This window comes from Camelus ferus, chromosome 20, assembly GCF_009834535.1.
Source record: "Camelus ferus isolate YT-003-E chromosome 20, BCGSAC_Cfer_1.0, whole genome shotgun sequence".
NCBI lineage: Eukaryota > Metazoa > Chordata > Mammalia > Artiodactyla > Camelidae > Camelus > Camelus ferus.
Window position 1 is genome coordinate 18,878,641 of NC_045715.1, and position 25,847 is coordinate 18,904,487.

Below are 25,847 nucleotides of genomic sequence, written 5' to 3' on the forward strand. Positions count from 1 at the left end.
AACACCAGAAAATACATGTCAAAGGAACGTGTCATCAGTGATTTATATGGTGAAGATACTACAAAGGCTTTTTTTAATATCTGAAGTTATCACCAAAAGAAGGATGTGGTAAAAATTAGTTTTAGTTAACACTTAGTTTCTTGAATATGGAAGAAATGGGAAGTCAATGAAAAATGACTCCATCATCATAATGATTGACAAAGGCTCTAAAATCACATCTACTTCTAAGAATGCAGTTTTACAACTCAAGGTAAATTATACCATAATGTAGTTTGTTATTTTAGTAAGAGGAGACTTCAGTATTTCAAACACTATTTTAACTTTTCTTCTGTACAAGCCTTTTATTGTTATTGGTGCTACCAGTATTACAGGTGAAACATTACATTTTGAAACTGGAAGTAATGTTGGTTGGCGAGTCAGGGACCACATAATCCTCATTGAATCTGGAAATACTAACCTATTGGTCTTACTTTCTTTGCCTTTGATATACTGTGCTCTCAGAGATGGTTAGATGAGTTAGTAACCTCTTGGCAGGAATCCCATTGATAATCCTTGAGGGTTATTCTTGCCTAGTTAAAGCCCCAGGCCTTTTGATTTACTGATCCAGGAAACCCCAGAACTTAACCGAGGTTCCTGAGCCAAAACAAAACGAAAACAAAAACCTCCCAGAGTGACAGGTGCTTCTAACCCTTGCATTCAGTGTTTCTCAAAGTATAATGTGACAAATGCCAAGACTCAGGTATGAGGATGGAACAAGGTTGGGGAACAGTTGTTGAGTTGGGGTTGGCATTAGTTTTAGGATCACTTTCAAGGATCTATTTGAGTGAGTATGTGAAACTTGATACCTGTAATCAACCAGAAGAGCTCAGATTTGGGAGGTGGTTGACAGTTAATGAATTCAGTTCAGGAAATGTCTTTGCTGTGTCTGTGGAAATCCCAGGAGATCTGTTCACCAGACTATAGCCTGAATTCCTAGCTCTATCCCCAGGCCTAAAACTCAAATCCTATATGCATATGAAACTCAAAGGGAATCTGGGCTTTAAAAGAATTGCTTTGTTATTATTTTTCCATATTAGTAGTGATTTCTTACTCTGGGTAACAGGCCTGAAACTCTTTTGATCCCTGAAACGTTTGAGGTTCAAGATGAACACTAAACTGATAGAAATTGCAGATTGCTTTGGTCTGCACTGTGGACAGGTAGGAGGGAACACTCTGGGAAGTGGAAGTCAGTGTTCATTCCTCAGAGTAGGACTTTGTGTTGCAAAGGATGCACAGTTTCCCTGAATTCTCATCAGCAATTCAGACAAGTCAGCTATAAGACACTGAATTCTCTTGAGCCAGCTTGTACCCTCAGACACTGAGGCCACAGATGCATGTTAAAAAGCACATCATGAAGTTTCTATTATTGAGGTGGTACTTACCGCACTACTCAAGTAACTTTAGACCCAGACATGGTGGCTGAAGGCGAGCAGAGGAGATAGGACCTCAAGGCATGTTAGAGAAAATAAGGCACATATTTACAAGCAGTGAAGGGCCTCAGCAAAGCACCACGAAGTTGACATTGCTTTTCTGGGTTGAAGGTGTTAATTTCTTTGCCCTACTTCTCCCTGCCTTAGGCGATTGAAGGAGACTGTGATTTTCTCCTTGCTCTGCTCTGGAGAGAATTCCCTGTCACCCCATGTCTGTGTTGTAATCACCAGTGTTTTCAGTGTTTACCCCTTTGGCCCCAGCTGTCTTGGTTTGTTCTTAGGACGGAAGTTTGCGGACACAGTCTTCTGGGTGGAAAATACCCTTCTGGGATCGGCACCAAAGTGATGCCATGTCCCACCCCAGACCAGCCCAACTGTGAATCCTGAGCAGTAAGTGGTAAGTATTCCGAAGACTTTGAAGGAGCAGACATTCTAGAAAAAGAAATTTCTTTTACTGAAGAGTTGAATGTTAGGAGATCAAAATATGTGTAACATGTTTATTCCTTGTGAACTCAAATTCTGGTATTAATGATTTTCTATTTTAGGTTTTGTCTTGTGCCAGGTTCTAAGAATACAAAGATAAATGAAAAAAGCACCCCACTCTTCAGGGGCTTACAGTCTGTTTGGGAAAAGGGAGAAGGGAGTAGATAGAAAACAGCAATTACAGTGATACAGCCACTAGATTTATACAGCATGCTTTGCATTAAAGGTGTAACAAGTACTTATGAGAGGGCTGGAAAATCTTCGAAGGAGGATGAAATCTCGAAGAAAGAGTTCGACCACGTGAAACGAATGAAGGAAGGTACGGGGAGAATAGCATGTTAAAAAGCCTGGTGCATCTGGGGGAAAGAAGGAAATTCTCCATGACTGATTACAGAATGCATTATGGAAGTAGTGATAAATGAAACTGGAGAGAACGCTGGGGGCCAGACCATAAAATTCCTTGTTTTCTCTACTAGGAAGTGTGAAACATCTTCTCTAGGCTAATGTTTGTCAAACAGTTTATGCAGTAAGAACTGCATTTTACATTGTAACTCAGTATACTATTCATTGTTAGGAGAGCCAGTCCTTCTGAGACCACTTGCATTCCTACAGGTGTCATGCTGGGTAAGAGTAGGCTAGCTTACTGTGTGCTTATTGATGGTTTGGTATTCTTCATGGAAAGTTCCTGTTCGGTTCATACACGTGTTACAGGAATTACATATTCTCTATATGAGCCCTTTTCACAGAGAATGCACATATCCTCTCCAACTCCATGGCTTACCTTTTTATTCTCTTAATGGTGTCTTTCGATGAGCTTTGGTTTTTAAATTTAATGTAGTCCGGTATATCAGTCTTTTTCTTTTCTATGTGACTTATTTCTCTCAACATTATGTTTGTGAGATTGATCCATGCTGGTGAGTGTAGTTTTAGTTCATTCCATAAAATTGTAACTCAACAAAGCATTTCAGCATGTGGCGAGGATGGTGTATTCAGGGTTTTGCTTTATATGATAATCTTGCCTATAAAAGAGTTAGACTTAGAAAATCTAAATGTATGGAAAGTTAAACGACTATCAGGTAGATTTCCTCAAATTTCAGATGTCTTAAGCAAGTGTTAGGCAAGTGTTGGCTTGAAAGTCATGATTGAATTCTCTGACATGGACCTGTGACATGACATACTCTGTGTAGCCAACCTCTGATCCTTTCTGTAATAATTTAGGGAATGAATGGATGAATAGATAGCTGAACTTTATTCTTGTCCAGACATACAGCCAACCCACTTCAGCATGGGCATGAATGGTAAAGGAATTTATAAGTAAAGCCAATTTATTCCTCATGAAAGAAACTTTGGATATTCTTAATCACAGTTTGGGTGCTGAGTTGGGGTTCCAAAGTTTTTTTTATCAAAAAAGCATGAAAGAGACCACGTTCACCTGAAAGATGTGTAGAACAAGTCTTATTTGGTGACTATTCAATTTATTAAAAAATAATAAATTTATTATTATTTAGGTTGAGCTGTATTTTATGTCTGATTTCTAAACAAACATAAATATACTTCAGTTCCTGTAACCACTTCCAGTTTTTCCCTTCTTCAACCTCCCATAGCACATTGTTTATTTCTTAGGATAATTACCTTATGTTTTGCTTTGTATATATTTGTTTGATTTGTTTGCCTCTCTTATCCTGCTCATTTGATTATGAGTCCTTTGCAGGAATTATGTATGACTCCTTGTAGGTTCTCTGCAGCCCCTGGTACAGAAATGCTGTGAGATTGTACAAGTCAGCTTAGGCTAATTATGATCAACTAGCTTTTTATTATGTAACCAACAACTTCTCCCCAGCCCCCAAATCTCAGTGGCTTACAGTACAAAATTTATTCCTGGTTATGTTGCATGTCAGTTGCAGCTCTTGCAACACCTTCTCACCACTCTAGGATCCAGGCTAGAGGAGTATTCCTACCCTGAATATGTTGCTCTTAGAGCAAAAGGAAAACAATGGTAGGACCACATGATGGCTTTTAAAGCATCTACTCAGGAGGAGCATATGTCATTTCTACTTAAATTTCATTAATCAAAGCAAGTCAATGACCAAGCTTACTATCCATCAGGTGGAGAAAAATAATCCGTACAAAGAGGGCAGTGAATAACTAACAAAAGTAATATAATCTACCATTGAGATAGTGCATCTACCATAATGGCCAATATTTGTGGAATGCTTTCTGTGCTGGGGATTTTTCCGAGTGTCTTGGATGTATATTTTTCTCAGTAAAAAATGATATAGATACATAATACTATTCTCCCATTTTACAGCTAAGGAGAGTGAGGAACAGAGACTTTAAATAACTTGCCCAAGGTTGTACAGCTAGGAATGGTAGAGCCAGGAATTGAAACCAGAAGTTTAACTTGACAACCTTTTCTCTTAACCACTATGCAATATTATGAAAGTTTCAATCTGAAGGTTGTTTATGCACCACAGTGGGCTGTAAAAGCCAGTATGTTATGCTGGTAAAAACTTTAAAGGTGTGATTCAAGAGCCCTTGGTCTCAACATATCTTTACCTCTAAGTAACCTTATTACCTAGGCTGATGCCACCTAGCTGGGTCTCAGTTTTACATCCTTAAAAATAAGGGAGACAGGCCAAATATTCTCTGATATCCCTTCTAGCTTTGAGGTTTTTATAATCTCTCCAAATAGATAGTAAAATGCTTTGTTATATGATGACCTCTTCTTTAATATGCTACTTTATATATTGTTATGTTCATAGGAGCTCTTGGATAAATGAGTCTCCTCACTAGTCCCTTCTGTTTTACTTCTGCTTTGCATTAGTGATAGTACTAATAATGAGTAGCTTCTGTTTATTTAGACCTACTTTGTTCAGGGTACTTTTCCAGGTTTCTTAGGGTAAAAGTACAGATGCTATATTTGGGAAAAAGGAAAGCTGGTTTAAAAAAAAAAAAAAAGCTCTGAACATCCATTTTGAGAACTTAAAGTACAGGAAAATAAATCCAAGAAAGCAGGAGGAAGAAAATACTAAAGATAAGAGCAGAAATTAATGGAAAAACAAGTATATATTCTTACTTAGAACTTTCACATAAGAGGAGGTGTGTTTTACATAATTTCTCTGTAGGCTATTCTCGTATACCTTACGTTTGATGCCCTCTTTCTGCCTCTGGGGAAAAGATGCTAATTTCATGATCAACCTGTTCTTTCAGATGGTGACTTCTGATATTAAACAAGGAGTCTGTTTCAAAGCAGAGTTTTCCAGAATAAGTCTTAACACAGAGGGGGATGATGTTCAGAAGACTTAAGTGGGAACATCGTCAGGGGCTCCACACTGGACAAGTTCATGGGTTCTGAATAATTTACCAAAGTGAGGGAGGAGCCCCCTTGAGTATGCAGTTTATATTGCCTAAGCCAAGGAGAGTATCATTCGGATAAAGAGACCTAAGATACCTGCCGAGGAGAATTTGTCCTTAAGTTCAGTCCTGTCGATGCTCTGGGCATGGGAAATCCTCTGTTCAGCTTGCACACAACTTCCATCTTCAACTGTAATAAAAGAAGCATCCACTCATTGTAAAGTGAATGGAAGTCACTGATCCAAAAACATCCCTCCCTAATAAAACAACACACACCAGCGGCCCTGACCAAGCACCAGCATGTCCAGACTTCAAGAAAGCCCTTTGAGTATCCTCAACCTGAAAAGACCTTCAGTGTAATCCCAAGTCCCATTAAACAACAGAGAAGCCATCCTGAAAATGAAAATAAAGAATGTGGTAAAACCTTCAGATACTGGAGTGATCTGAACCCTCGAGAATATCTTCAGTGTCAGAAGCCTTCCATGTGAGCTCAGGTCTCATTAAACATAAGCAAATTCATTTATCTGTGTCATGAGTGTGGCACAGCCTTTAAATTCTGTGATAGCCTTGTTAAACAGAGAATCCACACTGAAGAAGAAAATCTGTGGGTGTAAAGAGTATACATGATTCATTGTGTTTCAAGTGTGGTCACCTGCCAAAGAACTCACACTGGATTATGAATGTAATGAGTGGGTAAAGGCCTTCTTTCGGAAGCTAGCATTTATTACTGGAAAACCAATAAATATTAAAATGTGGGAAGGCTGTCACTTAAAAGCTCAGTCTTACACTTCAGAAAATCCACACTGGAACAAAATCCTGTAGGTGTGACCACTATGGGGACACTTTCAATGTTAGCTCAACTCAAAGTGTAGCAAAAATTCCATGCAGGGAAAAGAACTCTAAGTGTAAATAATGTGGGAAAGCCTTCAATCAAAGTTCAGATCTTACCAAACATCAGAGTCTACAATGGAGAGAAGCTTTATGACTTGGACAAGTGTGGGAAAATCTTCTCATAAACTCATATCTTACCAAACATCAGAGGATACACAAGAAAAATGAGCCTCAATAGTCAGATTATGTGATAAGAGGTATAACATAGAACTTTTTCAAAATCAAACATCACCATTAGGGAAAATACCCAGTTGCATATAATTACTTTAACTGGCACTTTTTGTGGAAATAGGCAAGTGTTAATAGAGACTTAGGTCACTTTGGGCAAAGTTGAATTAAAACATTCCTTTGTCAGATCTCAATGGATATTTAACTGTCTTTGACACAGTTAGCTTTTCATTTTCTATAGTAAAGGTAGAGAGAGTAGGGGGAAGTCTTTATGACTAATCACAACCTTGGGTAAAACAAGTGTTATTTATTAAATTTATTTTTTGTTTGGAATTCATGGTGCTAATTTAAGTTTTTCTAAGAATGATTTTGACATTGATTCATGGGACCCAACATTTATACATATACTTCTACCAGACTTACTCTAGTAATCTGGGAAATTCTGCAAATAAATATCTGTGTTTTGGTATATCATTTCACAGAATTTCCTAACTCTTTGTTTAAAAAAAAGTGAGAAATGTACGTGGGGGACCATGTGAACATGTAATGCTGAATAACAGATCATATTTACCTTGTTCATCTTGGTGTCTCATATATAAAATAGTGACTAATGCAGAAAAGAAAAACACTTGTGACAAAGGCTGTTGAATGACTGCTTGAAGGGTTCTGTTTATGGGCTGGTACAAATTTATCCCGAAGAGTGACCTCTAATAGTTTGCTATAGGATCTGCTGTCTTCTCAGACCTGGTCAAGGAATGACCTTGGGTGCTCAGTGTAGATTGGTTACAAATTGAGTTCATGGTGTATCATAATCATTGGTCTGTGTGTGGCATTACTTTCAATATACATTTACACTTTCAAGCAACTTTTTATTATAAACAGCCTTGGTCTGAACACCTTTGGGAGTTTTTCTGGAGAACATACCCAGGAATGAAATTACTGGGTCACAGGTTATGCACAGTGTAAATTTCACTGGCAGGTAATGGTTCCTGTTCCCTAGGAACTAAGGAATCTATCTGGCATCTTAACCTGATCATGATGTCACCTTCTCTGCATAGGTTCCTGAGAGCAGCAGATATCCCAACCAGCAATAAAAAGACATGAGCAATCATGCCATGAAAATCCATGAAGAAATGTTAAGTGCATTTTGCTAAATGAAGAAGCCAGTCTGAAAAGGCTGCAAACTGATTTCAACTACATGACATTCTGGAATAGGCAAAACTATGGAGACAGTAAAAAGATTAGAAGTTGGTGTGTGGGAATGATGAATTGGTGGAGCATAGGGGATTTTTAGGGCAATAAACTATTTGGTATAATATTTATAATGGTTGATGCTTATGTATTTTCCAAAACTCACAGAATATACTACGCAGTGAACAATATATACCATGGACTTTAGTTAATACTGTATCAATATCAATTGTAACAAAGGTACTTCACTAATGCAAGATGTTAATAATAGGGGAAACTGTATGGGTTTGTGTGTAGCTAGGGAGGGCTGGAAGGGACATACAGGAAGTCTGTACTTTATGCTTCATTTTTTTCTGTAAACCTAGTCCCCAGTACCTCCCTTAAAAATTAATTAATTATTCGACCTAATAAAACTGAAAAAGAAGAAAAAAAGAAAGAAAACAGCCTGTAGAAAAGAATACTAAAGGCAATCAATATAATCTAATTTAATAAAGCTATGCATGTTTATGTTATAAAACATAAAATAATTAATAAACCTAATCCCCCCAAAGAAAGTATTTTACGTTTTTTAAAAGCTGTTTTCCATCAAAAAAAAAACATCACTGGGAGTAACAAGGGAAGTGGGAGCCCATATCTGGTGTTCATATTACAAATTGCTCATATGCAGAATATAAAAAAAAAATTTCAGTCATCAGTAGTAAATACACTATCAGAAGGGTTCAAGAGCTAACTCCTGGAGTGCAGTGAATGTCAGCAATGTTGTGGATGATTTGAACTTTATGGAGAGGCTTAAATTTCTCCAGGAGAGAACGGGGGAGAGAAAGGAATTTTAAAAAAAAATCCAAACACCAAAATGAAGTGATCCCCCTGCCCTGGCCTAACGCCAAGGAGGAAGCAAAAGGGCGGAGTGGCTAGGTTGATCATAGAGAGGACCGCGCCTCCGGATTCCTAGGCGGGCAGCGGAAGTAGCCTCGTAGTCCTGGGCGCTTTTTGCTCCGCTGTTCTGGGCTCCTGGTTGGCCCGCGGGATGTTGGCTCAGGTTTTCCGTTAACTACCGGCCAGGGCTAGTCTCCAGGGAGCACCACCAGCCATCCCCAGAGCTGCGGGTGAGCGGTCGGGCTGCGCCCCAGCCGAGCTGCAGAGCGCCTCATGTCGGTTGTCCCGCAGGGCAGAGATGGGACGGGGAAGGGTCTCAGCGGCATGGGTGTCCTGTTCGGCCCCCAACACGTGCACAGAATGCTTGATAACGAGCTCCAGTGACAGTCGGCCTCTACTGTTCAGTTTGGATTTGTCGCTGTTATTTTGTCTTTATAGTATAGCGTAAACTAGGTACGGATTTTGGTTGATCATGCTCATTCTTTTATACACAATGGAGGCGGGGCGGGGTGTCGGGGGAATGTCTCAACTGACCGAGAGGTGCTTTATGCTTTACTCCCTGAACGAACGCTGTAACCATTTTTTGGCTTTTTAGTGTATTACTCCCGTGTATAAATAAGTAGTTTGATTCTTTTAAAGGTCATGAAGGTTTTACTGGAAAAATAACTGACTCTGCCCATGTGTATATTGTCATAATAAGATTACTAAGGTGTGACAAGATCCATTTTCCCTTACCCTTGCTAAGGATTAAGAAGCCTCCTTTTCCTCTACCGGATATCCCAAAGCCCATCCTGCCCTGCTGAAGCAGTTCTATGAAGGGGATGGTAGGTTGTGTGTGTGCATAAAAGACAGCCTTGACAAATGGGCTCTGGTGGCCCCCAGCCTGTGGCTCATGTACTTTTTTTCTTCCTGAAATGTAGTTCTTATAAACTAAAAAGTCTTCAAATTCTGTGAATGTGACATTACTTCCCACAACAGTTCTATACTAATATTTATGTAGCACTTTTCTGTATATCAGCAGCCAAGTGCATTTTTTCAATAATTCTGATCTATTTTTGTGGATCTCAGGAATATTATCTTACCAATATTCCATTATTCAGGATTATCACCTTGGTGGTGAGTCTTCATTACTAACAATATAAGTTCTTGACTGCTCTGGTTATTTTGCTGTTTTAACAGTGGTTCTCCTCCCACAGGAGTGCTCTGGTCTTAAGATTCCTCCTGATTCCTGGGATGTTAAGACAAGTGAATCCTATCCTGAGCCATTGCAAACTAAGATGTCCACCAAGTTGAGAGAAGGTGCAGCCTTGACTCCCGTGGTCCACATTCGAGAGGAGCATGAGGGTCTGAGAATAGTGAAGGTAGAGGAAGAGGAGGACCATGCTTGGGAACAGAAGCCTGGACAGCAAGGAAACGAGTACAATTATCAGGAACTCCTCCGCCGGCGCTTCAGGCAGTTCCGTTATCAGGAGGCCCCCGGACCTCAAGAAGCGCTGAGCCAGCTTCGGGAGCTCTGCCAAAAGTGGCTGCAGCCTGAGCTGCACAGCAAGGAACAGATCCTGGAGCTACTGGTGCTGGAGCAGTTCCTGACCATCCTGCCCAAGGAGCTCCAGGCCCGGGTATGGGGCTATCATCCAAGGAGTGGAGAGGAAGTGGTGACTGTGCTGGAAAATCTGGAGACAGAACTTGGAGACAAAGGACAACAGGTGGGGAAAAGCCGTTGTTCATTTATGAGTGCACCAAGGGTCTGCCAGCAAAGAGAGCGGGCATGGGTAAGCAAAAGGGTTTTATGACCAGATGTGCTGGGCTGAAGCATTGTCTTTCTGTTTTTCCGTTAAAGCTCTGCTGCTTTTGTGAATTGATTAAGACACTGGTTTCTTCATCATTCTGCTTCCTGTGCCCATAAGAAATTTTCTTTTTAATCAGACTCTGAGGTTTTAGTTAACTCTTGCCATATTTCGGATTCTCTCCTAAACCCAGCTCTACTTGCATGTCCTTAGGTCCCAGGCAGTGCACACTACAAACAAGTGCTGTGGAAGGAAGTAGGACCTGGAAGCCTTGCAGGTCAGTCACTGACTGTCCAGCTAAAGTGTGATCCGTGGGAGCACATTCCTCTGCAAGAGAATGGTAAGCCTTAGAACGTGAATCTTTGTGACCTTTTGGAAGCACTGACTATAGCATCTCCTAGGAAGCAGTATTTCTGGTGGAAAAAAGTGGTATTTGGAAGTAGAATAAATTTAACACCAGAAGTTTATTTACAAAGTGAGCATATCTAGAGTTGATTTAATTTTGAATTGGGATATGTGGTATTTTTTAATTGGGTTTCGACCATGGTTTACAATTCTGTGAGTCCAAATCTTCAAGGAGCTGTTTTAAAAATACAGATGTCCAGATCTAGTATAGATTTACTACAGTGGGCCCTAGTACTGTATTTTTAATTAGCTGTTATCATAGAACAATAGTGGTAGCTTACATTTTTAAAATTCAAGTAGTATAGAAGGATATAAAATGAAAATTAAAGTTCCATACCTGAGAGTTTACCACTGTTAACATTCTCTAGTATATACTCAAGTTTTTTCTGTGTGTATTCAAGCCCCTCCCCTCTTTTTAGTGCAGGTGGTATTGTAATGTACTGACTATATTTTCTAATTTTCTATATTCTTAATGCTGTGGCATTTGGGGTCTTGATCCTGGAGAGGCTGTCCTTCCCAGGGCTAGCTGATTCCTTGAGATAGCAAAGGACTCCCCTGCAAGTGGACCTTTCATATACGAATCAACCAATCCAGAGCCCACTCCCCCAATCATCTCCTTTATACAACTTTCAAGCACCAGGCCAATACTCCCCTTCCCCTAAATCACCCGAGGGCCAGGTGCCAGACAACTAGGGCACATCCCTGTAGCCCAGAGCCTGCCAGAATTATCCACACTATCCAATCCTAAACTTATGCAGCATACCTGCCCCGCCTTGCCCATTCCTTCCTGGGAAAACTCCAATAAAAGCTCTAGGTCTCACTCTAGCCCTTTGCCCTTCTGCCTCCTGACCAACCTTGGTGCTTTCTCACATGGCCCTGCATGGCAGGCTATGCATTCTGTTCCTGGGGATCTGTGAGTATAGTCCTTTCCATGTCTGCCTGTCTTACCATGCCTGATTGAAACAAATCCTGGGTACACTTTAATATACATATTATACATACCACTTTGCATTTTGCTTTTTTCTTTTTACCTAATGAGAATATTCAGAACATTATTCACTCATGCAACAAATATTTATTGGACACCAACCATGTGTCCAGCAGTATTCTAAGCACTGGGGACACAGTGGTGAACAGGATGGCCAACGTCTCTGCCCTCATGCAACTTACATTCTGCTTAAATCAGTGGGTACCACAATCTTAGTTCCTTCATTCAGTTGCAGTCAATGTTTGTGGTCTAGATAAGACATGAAGAAATAATATTTTTCTTATCAATAGACTTACTTTATTCTTTCTGATGTTTAGTTTTCTGCTGCATACATGTATTATAATTAATTTAATAGTCTTCTACTGATGTACTAGGCAGCAAAGCTATGGTGATTACCTCTGGGGAAAGTAAAAGGACACCACGTGTTGGAGAAAGATGAATGGGGATTTGGACTTTTTACTTTTACACCTTTTGTACTGTTGAAAATTTTACATGAGTATCTATTCTTTTTGTAGTAGAAGTAAAGGGTACAGGCTTTGGCTTCAGATAAACCTGGGTTCCAGGCCAGGCTTTACCACTTCCTAGTCATGTGATCACGGGCTAGTTATTGAATTTCTGTGTTTCAGTTTCTGTATCTATTACCCAGCTCATCGTGTGCTGTTAGCACCAAAAATTGGCTGAGCACTTTGTGTTTTAGCTGTCCATTTCCATGTAACAAACCACCCCAAAACTTAGTGGCTTAAAGGGACAACCATTATATTCTCTCTCACAGTTCTCTGGATTGACTGGGATAAACAGGGTGGTTCTTCTGCTGAAATGATACCAGTTTAAGCTATAGTTATCTGGGGGCTCACCTGGGCTGTGATGCTTCAGATACTTCACTCCCATCTCAGACCTTGGCAGGAGACGGCTAGGAAACTGTTCTGACGTGGATGGGCCTTGGGTCTTCTTACGCTCTCACTGTCCATTTATCTCTTTAGCCCGGTAACTGCACTTCTTGCATGGTGACTCAGGGATCTCCAAAGCACCTTTTTATAGTCTTAGTCCTTGAACTGACATATCATCACTTTCACCATATTCTGTTGGATAAAGCAAGTCACAGGCCAACCTAGATCCTGTGTGGGAGGGGGATGGATTACACAAGGGATGAATGCTGCAAGGTATGTTCACTTGGGATCCTTTGAAGACTCTGTGGAAATTTTCATTTCTTCCCTGCCATTCTGAGTTCTTAGATCTGGGCTGGGGCCCTGAAGCCTTTTATTTATTTATATCTATTTTCTATGACTCATAGGTGCATTGAGTGTCAGAAACGATTAGGATAATAGCTCTGATTATTTAGCACAATGCCTGATATTACTAAGCATTCTGTAATGTTATCAATTAATCTTACTAGTCTTTCTTCCAAACCCTTACATGGGACATGTGGCAATCATAATCAACTTGCTCTTCCAGCAGGAGGTGAGACGAGGAATATGACTGGTGAATTTGCTCTGAACCAGATTTCTGAAGAAAGGAATTCACTGGATGCTTTCCAGCATCCAAAGTGTGGAGAAACTTTTCTTCAATGTAGGGGTAAATCAGAACAGCCAAAGGCCAACCCCACAAGAGTAAAACGACATAAGTGTAAAGAGTGTGGGAAGGCCTTTGCTCAGAGCTCGGGGCTTGTTCGACACTGCAGAATTCACACTGGAGAGAAACCTTATAAATGCAACCAGTGTGGGAAAGCTGTCAGTTATAAATCTGCCCTTCTCTCACATCAGGAAATTCATAATAAAATAAAACGCTATCAGTGCAATGAATGTGGGAAAGCCTTCAGTCAAAACACGGGCCTTGTTCTTCATCAGAGGATCCACACTGGGAAGAGACCTTACAGGTGTAAAGAGTGTGGTAAATCCTTTAGTCAAAGTTCACACCTTATCGGACATCTGAGGATCCACACTGGAGAGAAACCTTTCAAATGTAATGAGTGTGAGAGGGCCTTTACTCAGAGGTCAGGGCTCATGGAACATCAGAGAAGTCACACTGGAGAGAAACCCTATACGTGTAAGGAATGTGGGAAAGCCTTCCGAGGGAGCACCAGCCTTACTCAGCACCTGAGGATCCACACTGGGGAGAAGCCCTATCAGTGTGAGGAATGTGGCCGAGCCTTCATCCAGAGGTCAAGCCTGGTTCGTCATCAGAGGACTCACAGAGGGCAGAAGTCTGTGTCTGTATCCTAATTATGAGAAGGCCTTTAATCATAAACCAGGCCTTACTGAACACTTTTGAAAGCTATGCCGAATGCAGACCCTGTCACTGTGTCATAAATTCAAGAGATCGGGGTGTGGTGTCTCCATTACCATTGTTATTCTAGGTAGTCAAACTAGGAAGAGGTTCTGATACCCTACATCAGGTTGAAAGAAGCTGGTAACTAGTCTCTGGAGCAAACCATTCCCATTTGGGCTTGAGTCTGTGGTGGATGCTGCTATTCTTTCTCCCATCCTATTGGTCCTTCTCCTTTGTGGTCCTTCAGCACTTTTGCTCCTTGAATTCACTATCATCACATACCCTGAATAGCCTGACGATACAGTGGCTCTCAGATTTTGAACAGAGAACCCCTGAGATTGTTAGTGTGCATACTATGCAAAGGAGAACTTAGCAGGATGAGTGGGGAAAGTGATGTTGTTGTTAAAGTTATATAAATGAGGGGTAAGCTAGGTAAGTTGAGTCTAAAAATGACTCCTCAAAAAAAAATAAATAAAAGACCTCTAGTAACACAGCTTGCTGTTTTGTCACTCTGTTGGTGAGGGAGGAAGTCCCCCCCAGTGGTTCTGCGAACAGCCAAACACATGACACCAGACCCTGGCATGGACAGATGAGATTGACAGCAGTTTATTAGTCACATACACTCACAGCCCAGGGGAGGAGGGCCACTTGGGGGCAGAGTGAACAAACAGCTTTGGAATGCAGGCTTTCTAGTACAAGATGGGGTGATCCCTGGTTTCCTTGGGGGGATGTGATTGGCTTCTTTGAATAATTCTGTGGGCAGGGAAGGAGGTGAAACCCATTAGGTTGAAGACCAGGTGGAGTGCAGCTAGTCCAGCTGGTGGGGAACTAGCCAGTGGGGATCATTTACTGCTGCGTGGGAGGCATATATGGCAAGAGCAGGGGAACCCATGGTTAGGCCTTTGGGTCCCTGCGAGGCTCAAAGATGTGAAGGCAACACAGGAAGTTTTAGGCCTTGCTGCTCACTCTGTCAACTTAGAAAAAAGGCATAGTTTTTAGGAAAGAACTATGTGTATCTGTGCCCTCAACTCTGCTCTTTATTCATGTCCTTTTTTTTTTCCTTTTTTGTTTTAATCTCAGCGATATACATTTCTCCTCCAGTTTATCTCTAGGGGAAAAAAAAATCCCAGAAATACCTCTGACCATCCAGCACACCAGCTGGACTTGATCGCATATTGGTAGTGGGACTAAAGAGACATCAGGTAGCAAGCAGAGTCTGTACTGCTTCTCTTACGTGCTTCTGACTTTCTTATGCTACAACCCAGTAGATACCTCAAGCTCAGCTCCCTCACTCTCTGTAATCACCTGGATGCTTATGTCCTCTTTATGCTTTAGTTTATCTTTTCAGCCACTGGAACAGTCTGAAAAGCATTGGTGTTGTCTTCTACTTAGACTTTGAATGAAATGTGCTTTTTACTATTAGGAGAATTTGAGAAAGTTTGTAAGTTTGAACGTGTATAAAAGTAGAGTATTTCACTATATTCATATTTTTATGGGGACGGTATAAATAAATACCAACCAAGAAACTCTGGAGGTGTTAATCATTCATCCTTACTGCTATCAAACCACTTATTTTGTCTTGCCTTGTACAAAATACCTGGGAGATCGAAGTCTACAAGGTCAGAGGGAAATCAGTAAATACCTATGACAAAAATAGAAGTGGGTAGAACATTAAATTTCCCTTAAGTTAGACACTTTGAAATTTAAAATACAGACTTTCACAGAACACTTGTACATTTGAGTAATTTTCAACCAACTGTGTGAATTCTCCCGTGAAATGTGCTGATGCACTGAGCTTTCCTGGCAGTAGGAACTATGCCAGAGGTGGAAACTGGCATCCTCAGGATCAGATACATTTGGCGGATATTTGTGTAGCTCATTCATTGTTTTTAAGAACTGAATTCTCTGCCAGCTTTAAAATTTTAGATTTTTACGTAGAAATACAGATTTCCATATTATTTTGAAAAATTAAGATCAGGCATCACAGTGAAATCTCTTACCCTCCAGTTTATTCCGTGCCCCACCCTCCAGTTTTATTTGAATTTGCTTATCTGGAGAATGACTACTTCATAGGAGGGTTTTATTTAGTGATAGAGGTAAGTAAATAGAAACAAGGTGAAGTCATCCTTAACCTTTTTGATAGGTTGTTTGCAAAACAGCAAAAAAGACTCCAAGTCTGGCGTCTTTTCAGCTACCGTTTTCCGATGTAGCTTTCCTGGGTGCAATGGGCGACTCACAAACACCAAGAAGACGCCAGGCTGCTGTCTAGGAGACTGGGTCCGCAGAAGCTGTGATTTCAGCTGTGAAGCGGGCTGAGCCCCAGGAAGGCGGCGTGGAGAGAGGTAGGCGGCCCGGCAGCCGGGTGGTGAGGGAGAACGGGGTGGGGATCGCGAGCCAGGCTGCGGGAGAGATCATAGAGAAGCCCAAACCTCCGAAGTTCCTATACAAACCGGAAGTAGAGTCCCAGGGACCGAGATCCTAGGAGACTTGTCCAGGTGTGTACATGTGTGCACGTGTCTGCTCGCGTTCCGGTGCGTTTCCCGCTACTCTCCAGAGAAGAGCCGGCCGTTTTCCGGCTCGGGGTGAAGATTCCGGGCTCCAGAGTGGATTGTAGAGAGGCTGGGGAGTGTGGAGGCGACCCTCTGCTTTCCTTGTCTAGCCCTGGCTGCCAGGTGCGCCCTCACCCCCGGGAGACCTCCAGAGTGAGTGCTGGGTGTTACTACCCAGGCGCGGGAAGAGGGATGGGCTGGGTTCCCCCGGCTTCTGCTGCCCTACGAAGGCTTGTCTCCGCAGCCTTGGCAGCGATTTGTTCCTAAACCGTTTGGCGTGGTTTGTTACTGCTGTTTTATTTTCTAAAGTTCACGAACTTATGTAAGTTCTTGGCTGCCCAGGTAATTGTGTTGTTTACAATACGTTCTTATCCCCCAGGGCCCAGGAGAGTCTTCACCTTGACTCTGTACCCAAAGTCAAGAGAATTTTGTGGTGAGCCATCACAGCCCAAGATGTCTAAAGTTTGGTGTAACTCTTGACTCCTAGGAGCAGGAAGGTTTGCACATAGTGAAACTGGAAACAAAGCACATGCTAATACAAGAAATGCTTTTATGTCTGATGCTTGTTAATTAGCAGGTCAGCACAATCCAGGCTAAGCAATGGAATTTCATTAGGTGGGACCTTGAGAAAAGAGGTCTGAGAAGATTAACAAACATAAAAACACACTTCCAATTTTTTTTAAGACGAGAAATCTTATAATATTTACAGGACAGTATACAATATCCTTGCTTCTGACATTTAAAGCTTATAGTGGGGGCATTAGGCTAAATAAGCACAGGAAATAGAAACTTAACACCTACCTTCTTTCGTTGAAGCCCTCAAAACTTTGGTGGGAACGGGCAAAGTAGGGAGGAGAGAATAAGCCTTTCTTCCACCATTTGAAACAATACCAACAAACAATCTGGAGAAAGGTACACTGACAAGAGTCTAAAGTCTAGCTACCGTGTTCCTTGAGGGGAGAGGGTTCTGGGCATAGGACAGGGGAGATGAAAGCACCCACAAGACTGGCAGAGGAGAGACAAACAGGTTAGCGATGCTGGCCGCGAAGCACCCTACACGGAAGGGAGCAATCATTTTTGTATCTCTTGTTATCAAGCACTCCTCCAATAACACATTTTCAGTTAAGAGATCCTGCCGTGTTCGCAAGAAGCAAGTGTCCGAAACTTTTTTTTTTTATTTCAGAGATCCAGGAATTGGGCTTAGTATTACCTGTCACCGCAGAGCGACCGCTTCCACCGGCCTTACTCCTGAACCGTGGGAACTGAACAAGCGACACATCGGCCCGGCAGGGTTACCGGGAGATGCTGGGCACGCGGGCGGAGGCGTGTCGCGGCCGAGCGCTCAGGGGGGCGTGACCTCTGGGAGACGCCGGAAGCTGGCCGCGCGCCTGAGCTTCGGATTCCGGAGTCGCGGTCCTGCGCTCCTGCCGGGTGGTGTCCCGGGGCGTCCAACGCCTGGGTCTTGGGTTCGGCCCTGCGAGGCCCCGGACGTGCGGAGCCGCGTGGAGCAGCCAGCACCGGCCCTGGTTCCGGCGGGGGACGCCCGGTGCCCGGAGAGGCTCGGGGCTGCGCTGCTGGGAGCAGGTGTCTGTCTGTCTCGGAGGCTCCGGGAAGGCCGGCTCCGGGAAGGCCGGCCCCAAGGCCTCCCAGACGGACCTTGTCCCGAGATTGGGGAGCCCCTTCTTGGGAACTGGACTTTGACGCTCTGACGAGACCTGGGCCTCCAAGCACTGGGGAATCGGAGTGGGATTTTGCCCTCCATTTTGCCAGATTGACACGAAAACATGAATAATTTTCTGGCTGTGATTCGTAACTTTTCCTCTCCCACGGGTTGGGTCGTTTGTGATCAAGTATGGAAAAACTCTGTGCCAAGTGATAAGTTGAAAATTCTGCTTTAAGCTAGGGGCCACATACACGTATCTAATGCCGAATTTGGAGGAGTCTTCCTCCCTTAGGCGCAAGTCGTCATTCTGCACCGCCCTCCTCGTTCCTGCAGTTACGCAACTTTACTTGTCTCTATAACGCATTATGCGCTCTTCATATTTATTGTGTTTATTGATGCTACAACCGGAATGGACGTTCCATGATAACAGGAATCTCTTTGCTTTGTTCACGAATGCATTTTAAACACCTAGAACAGTTTCCGTACAAGATAGGCCTCTAAATAAATGTGGGTTTAATGAATGAATAAAATTAGTTACCGTGGTTACAGGTCTTCATTCTTGTGTGGGTTCTTTGAAGTATTTGCTATGTATCTGTTTATCACTTAAAATTCTTATTCCCCAGGGTGCCCTCAAAAACCTCCAGTTGAAATTCTAGCAGAAGGTATGATGGCTGTGGACACAAGAAAGTCTGCTGGCCAGCCATTCCAAGCCCCATGGGGTCAGCAAGGGCCTGTGATGGTGAAAGTGGAGTTGGAGGAGGACCACCCCAGAAATCAGGGTCTCAGCCTTCCAAAGAACCAGCCTCCCACCTGGAAGATCTTCAGGCAGCAGTTTAGGCACTTCTGCTACCAGGATTCCCCTGGATCCATCTGGCCCTGAGCCAGCTCCGGGATCTCTGCCATCAGTGTCTCAGGCCAGAGATGCACACCAAGGAACAGATCCTGGAGCTGCTGGTGTTGGAGCAATTCCATCCTGCCCCAGGAGCTCCAGTCCCAGGTGTGGGAACATCATCCAGAGAGCGGGGAGGAGGCAATGACCATGCTGGAAAATCTGGCAAGAAAGAGAAATGTCCACATAGGAGGAGACTAGTCTGATGTTGTTGCGGGGAATCTACGAGCAAAACTTTCTCAAGTGTGGAGGCTGTGAGAGAATAGTGGGGAAACTCAGCATTCAGCAGGGAACTGAGCTTCTTGCTAAGCAAGTCCTGTAAGGAGGGGAAAGGTGAGAAATAGCAGATTCAGGGATAGTGAGTAAAGATACTGAAGGCATTTTATAAGCATCATGGTCCTTACTTTATAGGTCACTCAACATTCACAGCAACAAAGTAGGTGGTATCACACATGGAAACTTAAGTTCACAGCAAGGACACATAGCCAGTAAGTGAAGTGACAGAAACAAGATTTGATCAAATTTTGTTCTGCTTACCTTCCTAGCAGCTTCTCAGTGCCCTGGGCCCTGGTTTCTCTCTTCTGCCTGACATTGTCTCTGGGGGGATATTTCTTGGGTCCTCCTCCTTAAGATTTAGTCTCTGTTAAACTTGTGAGATCCTTACAGGCTTAATGGTTGCTGCTTGTCTCTAGGTTTCAGCCTGTGCTCTGGAATGGAAAATCCTTTTGCAGACAATGACCCTTCAGACACTAGATGAAGACTCTTCATGTACCTGGGTTCAGCCTCCAGCAATCTAGTTCAAGGGTGAAGGACCTGAGCCCCAGTCATCAGAGGAAAGAGGTGAGGCAAGAATTTCTCCAGGGAATTTGGACCAAAATGAACTCCTCATTGGTTTCTTTATGGAGTGTGACAAGTAATTCATTGTAAAGAGAGTTGTTAAAGGACCTGACAAAGGTGACACTTTAGGTAATAATGATTAAAAGATGATAATTCATCTCAGAACAGCCTTAATATGTTGCTTTTAAATATATGTCATTGAATTTTCTGCAGATCGTCTATAGCAAATGTAACTGTCAAGTATTTTGATGCTGACCTTCTTATTTAGATGGTGATGAGACATTAACATTGTAAAACTGTACTGACTTTTTTGAAAGTTACCTCTTATTATTACCAGAGAAGTATATGTGCATTGAAGAAAGTTAGAAAATACAGAATCACAAAATAAGAAAATAAAGCATGATATTTTATCTCCCAGAGGTTATGATTAATGACTTATTTTTATCTGTATATCTTTTATATATGCACATATGTGCATACACACATACACATGTACATTTTACCAAAAAGGGTTCATTTCTTTTTTTTAATTAATTTTTTGATTGAAGTATAGTTGACTTACAATGTAGTGTTAGTTCCTGGTGTACAGCATAGTGATTCAGTTATACACACTCACACACACACACATATATATATATATTCCATACATACATACATTTTCTTTTTTTTTGTTATAGGTTATTACAAGCTCTTGACTACAGTTCCCTGTGCTATACAGTAGGACTTTTCTGTTTATCTGTTTTACATATGGTAGTTTGTATCTGCTAATAAAAAAGCGTCATTTCTATGTGCTATTTTATGATCTGTTTTGTTCTGTTAATAATCTTCTCTTTTCCTTGTCAGTACATTTTAATGTTATCTAAACTCAATCCAAATTCAAATTGGCCCATTTTTTTCCAAACTGTCTTTAAAGCTGATTTGTGCAAACCAGAATAGAATCCAGGGCTACATAATACATCTGGTTGTTATGCCTTTTGATTCTTTCTTACTTTGAACAGTTTCCTGCTCCCATTTTACCCCCACAGCCCAGACTTTTTGATGAGCCCAGACCAGTTTCCTAACCTTTGGAGTTTTCTGGCTGCTTCCTCACTATCATTTACTTTGCTGCCCATGTACCCTGTATTTCCATAAACTGGAAATTAGATGTAAAGCCTTAAAAGATTCAAGTTCAACATTTTGGCTAGAATTAAGTAATAGTAGGCATTAATACCTGGGTGACCCACTGTTAAATCGCTGGCATAGGATGGTGACAGTGTGATCGTCCATTGAACAGCTAATTTTTTCCCTTGTCATGGTGTAGTGTCACTTTGGCTCCATGAGAATGACCAGTTTCCCATCAACAAAATACAAAATGTTTGAGAATTCTTGAATGAATCAACCATTTTATTTATTAAGGGTTGCAGAATGATTTTATAATGATATGTTATTAACTGGCATTCTTCTTTATAGTAAAGAAATCATCAAATCATCTGTTTGGTCACTTCATACTATGCTGTCACGTTTGATGGCTTAGTTTTACTCCTTTATTTAGCAATTTTCAAATTCAGGGACTCATTGAATAGGCACCTTAAATAGTGATATGATTTTTTAGGGCTATTTCTGTGTTAGAATCATTGTGGACTTAGGAATTTTCATTGAGTCAGTGTGTTTTAATCCAGCACAGTTATTACTCTGTTTGTATGTTTGTTTTTGTTGGAGAGGTAATTAGGTTTATTTATTTATTTATTTTAATGGAGGTCCTGGGGATTGAACCCGGGACCTCGTGTGTGCTAAGCGTGCACTCTACCACTGAGATATGCCCTCCCTCCCATTTATTTCTCCTTTTAATGCTCAGATTGACACGTGTTTGCCCTGTGTGGATGTCTTCCCTCTTGCTCCTGTCTCTTCTTGTCATGACCCTATTAATTTTTAATCCTTGTTTTCTGAACAAAATTAATTGTCCCTGGCTCACCTTATACTTTCCCTATACCCAGATCTGGCATCAACCCTTTCTGAAGGAGCCTTGGTTCCTTTTTATGGAGAATACTATTGAAGTGTAAAATCTGGGTGCTAGGGGTGTTCTTTATCACTAGGGCAATAGTGCTTCTGGGACATTTTATCGGTAGAGCTAGATGTACATTTTTTTTTCCTAAAGAAATAGGAGTTCATATTGATGTATTCAATTCTGCTGTACCACCACAATGTTCCGTCATTTTTCTATATTGTGTTTTGTTTTTGCATTTCTCTTTGCTAATTCCTTCCTTATTTTCTCCTTGTTTATTTATCCCAGGAAGCATACGGGGGAATGAGACACAGAAAGGAGAAAAGCAAATAAAGTATGTCTAAATGAGCAGATTATCTTGGTTAATTAGTTGTCCTTTTTGTTTTTTAACTTTTGAGCTGGATCTATATATCTATTACCGATATAAATATTTGATGCTGTGAATGTTTCATTGAACACTGGTTTAGATGAGTCCCAAATGTTTTGAAATGTATTGTTTTTGTTATTTTCTAGGAAATCTGAAGTGTATGTTTGTATTTTGCCTTTGAACCAATAGTTTTTTGGAAGTTTTAAAAGTTTTTAGATGGAAGGGCTTGTTTGTTTTCTGATTTTGTTATTGATTTTAGATTTATTGCATTGTGATCGGAGAATGTTTGTGTTATTTACACCTTTTAGAATTTATTGTGGCTTTCCTGTGATCCCCAAAATAGTAAGTTTTCATTAATGGTCACTGCACATGTGCAAAGATGTTCTATTTTCAGGATACAGAAATTAATATACATATTATCTATAAGATTTAATTTAGTGATTTCATTTTGTAAATCTTTTGTATGTTTATTTATTTATTTGTCCATTTGGTGTTTTTTTTCCCCTTAGTGTGTAGGGAAAATGTGCCTTTTTTTTTTTTTTTTTTTTTTAATTGTAGGTACTGGGGATTGAACCCAGGACCTTGTGCATACTAAGTGCACACTCTACCACTGAGCTATACCCTTCCCCTCATTTGGTGTTTTTTAGATGGAGAGAACAATTAAAGTCTACTATTTGTTTTGTCTCATTATGTCATCTGTAATTTTTACTCTAGGAAAGTTGCCTCTCTGTTATTTTCTGCATAATTATTCATATCTATTAAATCATCACTGTAAGTTGTATTCTTTATTTTAACATTACAAAGTACTCTGTCTCATTTTGTGGTTTTGGCCTGAATTTCACCTTTTTTCCTGAAATTGAGATCATGATGCCTTCTTTCATTTGCATTTGGTTAATTTACTATTGTTCATCCTTTATTCATAACTTTTTTCAATCATTTTATTTTAGATGTATCTCTTGTATATATAATAGAGTTGGTTTTGCTCTGTGCTCAAATCTAGTTTTTTTCTTTTAATAGATAAATTTTAAGCCATTTGCATTTATTGATATGACTGATAGGGCAGTTATATTTGATCTTAACATAATTTTTGTATGTTTTTTGTTTTACATGTCATATATACACAAATATATAAGTATAAACATATACACACATATACACAACCGTATGTGTTAATGTATAGATGGATATACGTGTACATGCATATGATTTTCAATGTGTGGTTTGTTTTCCCTCCTCTCTTTTTAATTGTTTTAATTCTTATAGTTAGGAAGCTTTGTATTTTTGTAGTAGTGGTATATTAGTTGCCAGTTGCAGCTTAACAAATTACACAAAGTTAGCAACTAAACGACACACGTTTATTATCACATAGTTTCTGTGAGTCAAGAGTTTGGGTATGAGTTAGCGGGGTCTTCCACTTTTGGGTCTCTTAAAAGGTTACAGTCAAGATGTCAGGGATGGGGTCTCATCTGTTGTAACTGGGGTGATCCACTTCCAACCTTTCTTGGATGTTGGCAAGATGCAGTTCTCTGTTGGTTAGACAGAGGGCCTCAGTTCCTTGCTGGCTACTGGCCAGAACCTACCTTCAGTTCTTTGCCACATAGGCTTCTCCATATGGTGGCTTTCTTCATCAGAGCCAGCAAGCCAGCAAGGGAGTGTCAGTAGAGAAAGTCTTATGGAAGGTGGAACTTACAGTCTTATGTAATCATGGAAGTGACATCCTGTCTACTTTCCCACATTCTTGTGGGAATTCAGCCATGCTTTATTCTTTTTTACTCCCGCACTTGTATTATTCCCACTCCTTCTACTTGACTGACATATTTCTCTGAACCTCTGACACTAAATAAAGATATAAGATCCTCTGTTAAATCGAAAATAAAGACTAACCCTTCTAGCTGTCTGTCTCTTAAATTATTTTTGAGTTGCCTTTTCTCCTCTGGTTGTCTGGTCTGTTGTTTCAGATGGTGGTGTGAGGACTGAGAACTTGACATTTGACATGAAGCAGGAACCTTGGGAAGGAACAGAACCATATAGGGAGGGGTCTGGTGGACATCATGAAACTGTGTCTCAGCATGTCAAATATAGAGGAGACCATGAGCCTAGTGGAAGTTTTGAAATGCAGGATGGGGATGCCACAGGTGAAAAAACATATGAATGTGATGAATGTAAAAAAACCTTCACCTGGATAAGAGGCCTTCAGATGCATAGGAGGAGCCACTCTGGGGTGAAACTGTACCTGGATACAGAATGTGCAAAGGCTTTCATCAGACATGCAGAACTTACACAGCATCAGGGGCTTCGTAGCAAGGAAGAGCCTTATAAGTGTAAAAGGTGTGGCAAAGACTTCAGTCAGAAAGCAGGCCTTTTCCAACATCTCAGAATCCACACTGGAGAAAAGTCCCATCAATGTAATAAATGTGGCAGATGTTTTAGTCAGAGGTAGGTCCTTACAAAGCATCAGAGTCTCCAGGCTGGAAGGGAACCGTTTGAATGTGTATACTGTGGGAAAGCCTTCTGCCGCAGTGCAGACCTCGCTGCACACAAGCAGTTCCACAGCAAAGAGAAACCTTATGAATGTGATGAATGTGGGAAAACCTTCAGGCAGCGTTCAAATCTTACCGAGCATCAGCGAATTCACAGTAAAGAAAAACTATGAATGTAAAGTATGTGGGAAAGCCTTCACTCAGTATGCAGGCCTTAACCAACACCGGAGAATCCACACTGGAGAGAAACCTTTTGAATGTCCTGTATGTAGACGAGCCTTTAGCCGCAGCTCAGAACTTATAATACATCACAGAATTCACTCAGGGGAAAAGCCCTATGAATGTGTGGAGTGTGGAAAAACCTTCAGAGTGAACTCAACCCTGATCATACATCAGAGAAGCCACACTGAGGAGAAGCCCTATAAGTGTGAAGAGTGTGGTGATGCCTTCAGTCAGCACTCAGGCCTTAATAAACACAAGTTAGGAGGGAAGCACGGGAACCCTCCCAAACCAAAAAAGTATACGTGTGATGAGTGTGGGAAGACCTTTACTCAGGTAACTGGCCTGAGGAACCACAGAAGAATCCACACTGGGGATAAGACCTACCAGTGTCCTGAGTGTGGCAAGGCCTTCATGAAGGGAGAGCATCTCATTGAACATCAGGGGATTCACAACAAGGAGAAGCCTTACCAATGTAAAGAGTGTGGCAAAGCCTTCAGTCAGAAGACAGGTCTTAGTCATCATCTTAAAATCCACACAGGAGAGAAACCTTTTGAATGTTCTGAATGTGGGCAAGCCTTCAGCTGTAAGTCAAATCTCAATAAGCATAAGAGAGTCCACTCTGAGGAAAAATCCTATAAATGTGAAGAGTGTGGGAAGGCCTACAGGCAGAGAGCCACACTGATCCAGCATCAGAGAGGCCACGTTGTGCCAGGCCCCAGCAGCAGGGGGAATGAGGTGGAGCCCACAGTGGAAGCTCAGCCCTGATGAAGCACCAGAGAATCCACTAAAATGACTCCTTGCCCAGATGTTTGGTGACAACTTCAAGTAGAATCCAGAATTCTTTTCTTAACTGAGATAAAATGTTCTGTGAACTTCATTATTTAAAGAACATCAGAGATACCACATTGAAAAGTTGTGACGAAGATCATGTATGCTGGAAAAGTTGAGAATGTAAAAATAAACATCAGCAAGAAGTTTACCT

General features: G+C 41.3%; 2 protein-coding genes across 3 annotated transcripts; both read left to right on the forward strand.

The window, feature by feature from the left end:
• Nucleotides 1-38: 38 nt before the first annotated feature.
• On the forward strand, nucleotides 39-18,645 carry LOC102520158 (zinc finger and SCAN domain-containing protein 31-like). 2 transcript variants are annotated; one of them, XM_032463359.1, is made up of 7 exons: nucleotides 39-250; nucleotides 9,629-10,204; nucleotides 10,433-10,559; nucleotides 13,065-13,822; nucleotides 16,021-16,219; nucleotides 16,806-16,859; nucleotides 17,610-18,645. In XM_032463359.1, exons 1-5 carry the CDS (start codon nucleotides 167-169, stop codon nucleotides 16,144-16,146), a joined length of 1,671 nt encoding a protein of 556 aa, XP_032319250.1. In that variant the 5' UTR covers nucleotides 39-166; the 3' UTR covers nucleotides 16,147-16,219; nucleotides 16,806-16,859; nucleotides 17,610-18,645. The 2 variants fall into 2 exon arrangements, with proteins under 2 accessions (XP_032319250.1, XP_032319251.1); XM_032463360.1 differs by having other exon boundaries at nucleotides 16,806-16,923; nucleotides 17,610-17,653.
• LOC102520402 (zinc finger protein 708-like) lies at nucleotides 16,930-25,847 on the forward strand. Its single transcript, XM_032463510.1, is given in 7 exon segments — nucleotides 16,930-17,857; nucleotides 18,713-18,952; nucleotides 18,955-19,057; nucleotides 19,059-19,178; nucleotides 19,761-19,818; nucleotides 24,604-24,809; nucleotides 24,811-25,847. Coding segments are annotated over 7 exon segments (1,944 nt in total). The 5' UTR covers nucleotides 16,930-17,460; the 3' UTR covers nucleotides 25,631-25,847.